This window comes from Argentina silus (genome assembly GCF_951799395.1).
Source record: "Argentina silus genome assembly, contig: scaffold_106, whole genome shotgun sequence".
Taxonomy (NCBI): domain Eukaryota; kingdom Metazoa; phylum Chordata; class Actinopteri; order Argentiniformes; family Argentinidae; genus Argentina; species Argentina silus.
Window position 1 is genome coordinate 137831 of NW_028152405.1, and position 10000 is coordinate 147830.

The window sequence follows — 10000 nt, forward strand, 5'->3', positions numbered from 1 at the left end:
GGTGTAGGGTGTAGAGAGAGTAGGGTGTAGGGTGTAGGATGTAGAGAGAGTAGGGTGTAGAGAGAGTAGGGTGTAGGATGTAGAGAGAGTAGGGTGTAGGGTGTAGAGAGAGTAGGGTGTAGGATGTAGAGAGAGTAGGGTGTAGGGTGTAGAGAGAGTAGGGTGTAGAGAGAGTAGGGTGTAGGGTGTAGAGAGAGTAGGGTGTAGGGTGTAGAGAGAGTAGGGTGTAGAGAGAGTAGGGTGTAGGGTGTAGAGAGAGTAGGGTGTAGAGAGAGTAGGGTGTAGGGTGTAGAGAGAGTAGGGTGTAGAGAGAGTAGGGTGTAGAGAGAGTAGGGTGTAGGGTGTAGAGAGAGTAGGGTGTAGGGTGTAGAGAGAGTAGGGTGTAGAGAGAGTAGGGTGTAGGGTGTAGAGAGAGTAGGGTGTAGGGTGTAGAGAGAGTAGGGTGTAGGGTGTAGGGTGTAGAGAGAGTAGGGTGTAGAGAGAGTAGGGTGTAGGGTGTAGAGAGAGTAGGGTGTAGGGTGTAGAGAGAGTAGGGTGTAGGGTGTAGAGAGAGTAGGGTGTAGAGAGAGTAGGGTGTAGGGTGTAGAGAGAGTAGGGTGTAGGGTGTAGAGAGAGTAGGGTGTAGAGAGAGTAGGGTGTAGGGTGTAGAGAGAGTAGGGTGTAGGGTGTAGAGAGAGTAGGGTGTAGGGTGTAGAGAGAGTAGGGTGTAGAGAGAGTAGGGTGTAGGGTGTAGAGAGAGTAGGGTGTAGGGTGTAGAGAGAGTAGGGTGTAGAGAGAGTAGGGTGTAGGGTGTAGAGAGAGTAGGGTGTAGAGAGAGTAGGGTGTAGAGAGAGTAGGGTGTAGGGTGTAGAGAGAGTAGGGTGTAGAGAGAGTAGGGTGTAGGGTGTAGAGAGAGTAGGGTGTAGGGTGTAGAGAGAGTAGGGTGTAGGGTGTAGAGAGAGTAGGGTGTAGAGAGAGTAGGGTGTAGGGTGTAGAGAGAGTAGGGTGTAGGGTGTAGAGAGAGTAGGGTGTAGAGAGAGTAGGGTGTAGGGTGTAGAGAGAGTAGGGTGTAGGGTGTAGAGAGAGTAGGGTGTAGAGAGAGTAGGGTGTAGGGTGTAGAGAGAGTAGGGTGTAGAGAGAGTAGGGTGTAGAGAGAGTAGGGTGTAGGGTGTAGAGAGAGTAGGGTGTAGAGAGAGTAGGGTGTAGGGTGTAGAGAGAGTAGGGTGTAGGGTGTAGAGAGAGTAGGGTGTAGGGTGTAGAGAGAGTAGGGTGTAGAGAGAGTAGGGTGTAGGGTGTAGAGAGAGTAGGGTGTAGGGTGTAGAGAGAGTAGGGTGTAGAGAGAGTAGGGTGTAGGGTGTAGAGAGAGTAGGGTGTAGGGTGTAGAGAGAGTGCAACTGAGCAGAAGGGGGGAGGGTTTGTCAGTTATGGGGGGGGGGGTCAATTCAGGTCCATCAGTGCTGTAGGTCTATAGGTCAGTAGGTCTGTCTGTAGGTCTATAGGTCAGTAGGTCTGTCTGTAGGTCTATAGGTCAGTAGGTCTGTCTGTTGGTCTATAGGTCAGTAGGTCTGTCTGTTGGTCTATAGGTCAGTAGGTCTGTCTGTAGGTCTATAGGTAGGTCTGTCTGTAGGTCTATAGGTCTGTCTGTTGGTCTATAGATAGGTCTGTCTGTAGGTCTATAGGTCAGTAGGTCTGTCTGTAGGTCTATAGGTCTGTCTGTAAGTCTATAGGTCAGTAGGTCTGTCTGTAGGTCTATAGGTCAGTAGGTCTGTCTGTAGGTCTATAGGTCAGTAGGTCTGTCTGTAGGTCTATAGGTCAGTAGGTCTGTCTTACCTGGATCAGTTTTTTGGCACACTCCTGGTGGTGGTTTTTGGCAGCAAGGTGTAAAGCATTAAAACCTGTAATAAAGAGATTCAAGTAAGAAACAATATCTCTATTCTGTATCTCTGTTGTATCTGTGGTCCCCTGTGTCTCAGTTGGTAGATCATGGCGTTAACAATGCTTAGGTTGTGGGTTTGATTCCTGCTGGGACCATCTATACTGAAACATGGATGCACTCACCGTAATGTAAGTCTCTTTGGATAAAAGCGTCAGTTAAATGGTGTGTATTCATATAAAGTATCTCTACTCTGTGTCTACATGACAGGAAGTTGTGGTACCTGAGGCGTCTGTGACTGACAGGTCGGCTCCATGTGCCAGGATGACAGACAGACACTCTGATTGGCCGCGGCTGGCGGCAACATGGAGGCTGGAGACACAACAACAACATCTGTTACCATGGTAACATCCCCATCAACCACTGAAACAACCATCAGATGAATGTGATGTAGCAGCTGAGGGCTGAAACCATGGAAACCCTGTGGCTGAAACACTGTCATCGTCACGGTGTGTAGGGTTAGGGTTAGGGTTAGTTCATCACGGTGTGTTGGATTAGGGTTAGGGTTAGAGTCTTGGTGCGTTGGATAGTTTGGGGCAGAAATACTCACGCTGACTTGCCCTCGCTGTCCAGTTTGACGGCGCTGGCTCCTTTCTTGGCCAGCAGGGCAGCGACCTTCTCCACCTCCCCATGTTCCACCGCAGACAGCAGGCGCTCATCATTCCTACTCCACTCATGAGCCTGGAGGAGGAGAGGAGGAGGAGTAGAGGAGGAAGAGAGGAGAGGAGAGGAGAAGGAGGAGGAGAGGAGAGAGGAGAACCACCTGCTTTAGTGACAGGCCTTGTTAGGAGGGTTAAGGCAGCCGTTGGCTGGTCGACCTGTCAATCAAACCAGAGATTCATCAACCAAACTGCTGCGTTCCGCAATCCTGGTCACATGATTCGACATCCTGCTGCTCCTGCCTCTCTCACGCCTCTCCTGAACAAACCTCAGTCTCTCTGGTACCAGTGAACCGGGTCTGGTTCTGGTACCAGTGAACCGGGTCTGGTTCTGGTACCAGTGGACTGGGTCTGGTTCTGGTACCAGTGGACTGGGTCTGGTTCTAGTATCAGAGGACCGGGTCTGGTTCTGGTATCAGAGGACCGGGTCTGGTTCTGGTATCAGAGGACCGGGTCTGTCAGAGGAATGAGCTGCTGGGAATCTGAGAGACAAGCGGTTGGTTTCCACGGTAACTCGTCATGGTAGATGAAACATGTTGAGATGAGCGTCCCGCTGCATTCTGGGTATTAAAACACTCAGTATCCTGACCAACCAATCAGATGTACCAATAGATGCTGGTTTCCATTTTATACTACATATTAATATCTACTATAATATATACTTTATACTATATATTAATATCTGCTATAATATATACTTTATACTATATATTTATATATACTATAATATATACTTTATATTAATATATATAAATAATATAATTGCCCTTAATCCAACACACACACATCCATTAGATAAAGTCTGGAGGCTCGGGTGTGTGTGTGTGTGTGTGTGTGTGTGTATGTGTGTGTGTGTGTGTGTGTGTGTGTGTGTGTGTGTGTGTGGTGTGTGTGTATGTGTACGTGTGTGTGTATGTGTGCATGTGTGTGTCTGTGTACGTGTGTGTGTATGGGTGTACGTGTGTGTGTGTGTGTGTGTGTGTGTGTGTGTGTGTGTGTGTGTGTGTGTGTGTGTGTGTGTGTGTGTGTGTGTGTGTGTGTGTGTGGTAGGAGTCTGGTCAGCGGTTGGACAGGGCTGTTCTGTCTGGCAGCCAAACACATTCCAGAACCCAGAATAGAACCTCAGGATACTTCTGCTCTTTAGAAGAAGCCACGCTCACACAAGCTAGCCCTAACCCTAACACACATCACAAACACTAACCCTAACACACATCACAAACACTAACCCTAACCCTAACACACATCACAAACACTAACCCTAACCCTAATCACAAACCCTAACCCTAATCACAAACACTAACCCTATCCCTAACCCTAACCCTAACCCCCGAGACATCTTCACCTGAACCTGAGAAACACACATCACAAACACAGAGAACATAGGATGAAACCTGTCTTCAGTATGGATTTACTAATAACATAACTAATAGCATAACTGAAAACAATGAGAAAAAGCCTAATGTTTGCTGTGTGGTAACTTCCTGTCTACCGAGAGCATGAAACCCAACAAGCTCAAAAGACATTTTGAGACAACTCATAAAGAATATGTAGGCAAACCAAAATCTTTCATTGAAAAGAAATATGCAGAGCTGAATAAGCAGCGAGTATACTTCAGAAAGGCGATGACTGTCAGAGAGCCTTGAAAACATCTTTTGAGGTGAGCTATCTTGTTGCAAATGCTATGAAGCCACATACCGTTGTTGAGACTTTGATATTGCCAGCTGCCACTGAAATGGTAAAAACGATGTGTGGGGAGGGAGAAGCGCAGAAACAGAAGACAAGACCGTTGTCTGATAACACAGCGAGAAGAAGGACAGATACAATCGCTAACGACCAAGAGAGCACGCTAACAGAAGGACCCCAGCCTCTGCTCTACTAGTGGATGTCAGCACAGAAGGAAACATGCCCATGCTTTGACATTTGTTTGTTACATGCAGGAGAATGCTTTTCACAAGGATATGTCTCCGTCTTCCTGAACATGAGACTGCCAAGGGTTAGGGTTAGGGTTAGGGTTAGGCTAATAGAGCCCATATTTGTAGCCTACTTAGCTCTTTTTTTCATTGTTTAATTTGAGTCATTGTTTGTTCAGCATTAATTTGCAGCCTTAATACGTAAATACAAGCTCACCTGTACATGTCCTGCACTGGCAAATAACATCCTCTCTTTGTGCACTAATCTGTGGCTCGTCCTCCGGCTGCCGTCCACAGTAATATACATGAAATAGCCTAAATATGGTCTAAAACGAACGTTTATTTGCAACATAGTATTACAAACTATTACATGATCGAAAACAAATTAAGTTCAGCAAAAAATTGTCTGTGTTTTCAATGTCTTGGGTCACTAGAGTTTTGTGACGTCAAAGTGGGGTCACGAGCCAGAAAAGGTTGGGAACCGCTGATGTAGCAGAACATGACGTAGCTCTAACTTCAGAGTAAACCTCACGATCATCACATGAATGAATTAATGAATGAATGAAAGTTCTTACGTCGCTCTTCCTGAACTTTGCTTTAAGGCTTTTCATGTTGGCTCTGGTCCATACAGTCTCCGACTGGTCAACACAGCTGAGAAACAGAACATGAGTTAACCTGAGAGACATCATCACTAGTTCTACTGTTAGGGTTAGGGTTAGATTAGGGTTAGGGTTAGATTAGGGTTAGGGTTAGATTAGGGTTAGATTAGGGTTAGATTAGGGTTAGGGTTAGATTAGGGTTAGGGTTAGAATCACTAGTTCTACTGTTAGGGTTAGGGTTAGATTAGGGTTAGGGTTAGATTAGGGTTAGGGTTAGAATCACTAGTTCTACTGTTATAACAAGTTGAAATATATGAAAATAAACAACCAAGTTCCTTTCTACAGTCCCATTACAACGTGTCCTGGTGATGCTCTACAGAGGGTAGTTACAGAGGGTAGTTACAGAGGGTAGTTACAGAGGGTAGTTACAGGGTAAAGTGTAGAAACAGTGGATGAAGCCTTACAAGAGGACAGATGACGGTTTGTGAACGGTTTAGGATGAATGACAGCTTGTTAACAAGTCAAATGAATACATTATAATAAGGCTGTTGTACTATTTTGGACACACCGAACATTCAACAGACACACCGAGCCGAACTTAAATGAAAACACGAAGACAGAAGTAAGAGGCTGCCACAAAGTAGCAACCAGACACACACACGAACTGTTGCGGTACACAAATGTAGCATAGCGGTGAAGTCTGTGTTTCAATCCCGTGTATAAATATCGGGTTAGTGTTAGTATAATATAGGGTTAGTATAATATCGGGTTAGTATAATATCGGGTTAGTGTTAGTATAATATCGGGTTAGGGTTAGTATAATATCGGGTTAGGGTTAGTATAATATAGGGTTAGTATAATATCGGGTTAGTATAATATCGGGTTAGGGTTAGTATAATATAGGGTTAGTATAATATAGGGTTAGGGTTAGTATGTTATCGGGTTCGGGTTAGTATAATATCGGGTTAGTATAATATAGGGTTAGGGTTAGTATAATATAGGGTTAGGGTTAGTATAATATAGGGTTAGTATAATATAGGGTTAGTATAATATAGGGTTAGGGTTAGTATAATATAGGGTTAGTATAATATAGGGTTAGGGTTAGTGTAATATAGGGTTAGGGTTAGTATAATATAGGGTTAGGGTTAGTATAATATAGGGTTAGTATAATATTGGGTTAGGGTTAGTATAATATAGGGTTAGGGTTAGTCTAATATAGGGTTAGGGTTAGTATAATATAGGGTTAGGGTTAGTGTAATATAGGGTTAGTATAATATTGGGTTAGGGTTAGTGTAATATAGGGTTAGGGTTAGTATAATATAGGGTTAGGGTTAGTGTAATATAGGGTTAGGGTTTGTATAATATAGGGTTAGGGTTAGTGTAATATAGGGTTAGGGTTAGTATAATATAGGGTTAGTATAATATAGTATTCAACCAATTTAGACACGGCAGCAACTCCCTTATAGAAACGCCAGTTCAGCCGACATATCTATATATCTACATATCCACATATCTATATATCTACATATCCACATATCTATATATCTACATATCCACATATCTATATATCTACATATCCACATATCTATATATCTACATATCTATATATCTACATATCTATATATCCACATATCCACATATCTATATATCTACATCAACTTTGTTTCAAAAATGAAAACAGCAGTTAGCACTTAGATAGGTAGATTAAAACACTTAGGTAGATTAAAACACTTAGATAGGTAGATTAACACACTTAGATAGGTAGATTAACACACTTAGATAGGTAGATTAAAACACTTAGATTGGTAGATTAAAACACTTACCCTCTAAAGTTGGATTGACGGGAACAGGCTGAGATTGAAGGAAAGGAAGAGGTTGAAGAGGAAAGGAAGAGGTTGGAGAGGAAAGGAAGAGGTTGGAGAGGAAAGGAAGAGGTTGGAGAGGAAAGGAAGAGGTTGGAGAGGAAAGGAAGAGGTCCTTTCTGTTTCTGTTCGATCCTGAAACACCTTCAGAGTTCTAATCCTCCCGAGCCTGCCGTCTGCCCCGGAGCTGCTCGCGCTGATTTTTCCCCGGTTGGAAGGTGACGTCATCTTCCTCGTGCCCCGGTTCCCGTTCAGGTTGTCTCTGCATGGCGTTCATACGCCGCCTGGCGATGGGAACACACATTACCTCTGAGAGACTGATCCATGGGTTAGGGTTAGGACTACTGTATGTACCAGTAATAGAGCTGGGTTAGGGTTAGGGTTAGGACTACTGTATGTACCAGTAATAGAGCTGGGTTAGGGTTAGGGTTAGGACTACAGTATGTAACAGTAATAGAGCTGGGTTAGGGTTAGGACTACTGTATGTACCAGTAATAGAGCTGGGTTAGGGTTAGGACTACTGTATGTACCAGTAATAGAGCTGGGTCAGGGTTAGGGTTAGGACTACTGTATGTACCAGTAATAGAGCTGGGTCAGGGTTAGGGTTAGGACTACTGTATGTACCAGTAATAGAGCTGGGTCAGGGTTAGGGTTAGGACTACTGTATGTACCAGTAATAGAGCTGGGTTAGGGTTAGGGTTAGGACTACTGTATGTACCAGTAATAGAGCTGGGTTAGGGTTAGGGTTAGGACTACTGTATGTACCAGTAATAGAGCTGGGTTAGGGTTAGGACTACTGTATGTAGCAGTAATAGAGCTGGGTTAGGGTTAGGGTTAGCCGCTGCCCCCTCTACCCCCCGGGTGTCTCTCTGGCTGGCCGGCCCGTGACAGAGTGGCTTTGGATGTCCTTTAGATGTCCCTTAGATGTCCTTTAGATGTCCTTTAGATGTCCTTTAGATGTCCTTTAGGGTTAGGGTTAGGGTTAGGGTTAGGGTTAGATGGGTTAGGGTTAGGGTTAGGGTTAGGGTTAGGGTTAGGGTTAGATGGGCCTCAGGCCTCAGGCCACCTGCTTTATGCTGATTCTCTCCTACTCTTTTATGTATCAGTTTTTCAGTTTGCAACAGCCTCTAATCCTCTTTCTGCTTCTCCACCCTGGTCCAGACTGAGTCTCCTCCACCCTCCACCCTGGTCCAGGCTGAGTCTCCTCCACCCTCCACCCTGGTCCAGACTGAGTCTCCTCCACCCTCCACCCTGGTCCAGGCTGAGTCTACTCCACCCTCCACCCTGGTCCAGGCTGAGTCTCCTCCACCCTTCACCCTGGTCCAGGCTGAGTCTACTCCACCCTCCACCCTGGTCCAGACTGAGTCTACTCCACCCGGGTCCCACCAGGAAGCTTCCCTTCACTATGGATCCCTGAACTCTTACTACTATTGTATTTATTGTTTATATTGTTTAGTATTATTTTTGTTGAGACAGAGAGACAGAGAGAGGTTTGTTGTAACTTTATTAAAACATCAGGAGATTACAGTATCTTTATTGAACAGGATATTCACAAGGTCACAGGGTCAGAGGTTAGTCCACATGTCTGATGAAGAGGGCGATGAAGAGGCAGCCGAACAGAGCCATGGTGGATGCTGATAGGACAACCACGATCACACTCCCCGCCATGTTGACCAGCGCTCCTAGCCCCGCCCCCACAATGATCTGAGCCAGTTGGACCATACAGGTGAGAGCGGCCAGGTCCACGCCCGTGCCACGCCCCTGCTGGTCTCCGCCCTCTTTACCCAGCTTCCCCTGCGGTGGGGAGGGTGGGGGAGTATTAGAGTTATGTAATATAAAATAATAATATCATATAAACAGTGTGTTCATATATTAGGATTACTTAGTGGAGGGATAAGGGACATCGTCTGCAAGTGTGTGTGTGTGTGTGTGTGTACCTGGTATCCAGCCAGGATATTGAAGGGGATGGTGTTCAGCAGCTCCGCTAACCAAAATAACCACGGCCACTAAACTTTTTATTTACGTTTTCACCGTTTTACTACTCATGGCGACTGTTTTTATACCTGGTGGATTTGCGTGCTGCGAGATCACCATTGTTTACTTCCGAGAACAGCTGATCGCGTTGGCGATTTTCCTCCGGTATCGGAGGAAATAAGGAGACTGCATCGGGAAAGCAGAGCGGGGTTGAAGTCTTATGTGTTTTACGGAGACGTGGCTGCAGGAAGTTATTCCCGGCGCAAACACCACCATCGAGGGCTTTCAGACAGTGCAGGCGGACAGGATTCACCGTCAGTGCGGCAAAAAGCGAGGCGGAGGAGTTGCTGTATTTATCAACAACAGATGGTGCAATCCTGACCTAACCATAACCCTAACTCTAACCCTAACCCAAACTCGAACCCAATCCTGGCCATATTCACGTGAAGGAAAGCGTCTGTAGCCCGGACATCGAACTTTCGGCCGTAGGACTTCGCCCATGTTATTTGCCACGTGAGTTCTCTCATGTTATTGTTGTGGTTGCATATATCCCCCCTCTGCCAGCAGGAGGCAGCGTGTGAGACTATGCACGCTGTTATCGCGAGACTACAGAGCCAGCACCCCAGTGCATTCATTGCAATCTCCGGGGATTTTAACCGTGTCACCCTGACAAAAACACTGGCAACGTTCTCCCAGTTTGTGAAGTGCTCCACTTGGGAGAACAAAACACTGGACCTGTTATATGCTAATGTGAAGGACGCCTACATCGCTACAGCACTCCCCCCCCCCCGGGCAGATCGGACCACAACCTAGTCCACCTCAAGCCCATGTATGAGCCTCTAGTCCAGCAGCACTCTGTGACCACTAGGACTGTGAGGAGATGGACACAGGAGGCTGATGAGGCTCTGCAGGACTGTTTTGAGACAACGGACTGGGAAGTTCTCTGTGAGTCACATGGGGAGGACATTGGTGGTCTTTCACATTGCATCTCGGACTACATTAACTTCTGTGTGGAGAACACCGTACCTACTAGGAGGGTGCAGTGTTTACAGGTTGACCTAAAGGCCCTCCTCAACGACAAGAA

At 45.8% G+C, this 10000-nt stretch overlaps 2 protein-coding genes across 2 annotated transcripts in view; both read right to left on the bottom strand.

Moving 5' to 3' along the window:
• rai14 (retinoic acid induced 14) overlaps positions 1-7116 on the bottom strand; it is an 18912-nt gene extending 11796 nt beyond the window's left edge. The window contains exons 1-5 of the mRNA XM_083698101.1: positions 6904-7116; positions 5057-5132; positions 2463-2593; positions 2136-2224; positions 1810-1874 (exon numbers count right to left, since the gene is read on the bottom strand). Of these exons, the coding sequence (XP_083554227.1) occupies positions 1810-1874; positions 2136-2224; positions 2463-2593; positions 5057-5092 (321 nt within the window). The 5' untranslated portion in view covers positions 5093-5132; positions 6904-7116. The remainder of the gene's footprint in view (positions 1-1809; positions 1875-2135; positions 2225-2462; positions 2594-5056; positions 5133-6903) is intronic.
• A 1347-nt stretch (positions 7117-8463) lies between these two features.
• The window catches only part of slc45a2 (solute carrier family 45 member 2), a gene marked incomplete at its 5' end in the record, with an annotated part of 9475 nt that continues 7938 nt past the window's right edge, over positions 8464-10000 (bottom strand). Inside the window, 1 exon segment of the mRNA XM_083698102.1 lies at positions 8464-8736. Within this exon segment, the coding sequence (XP_083554228.1) occupies positions 8515-8736 (222 nt within the window). The 3' untranslated portion in view covers positions 8464-8514.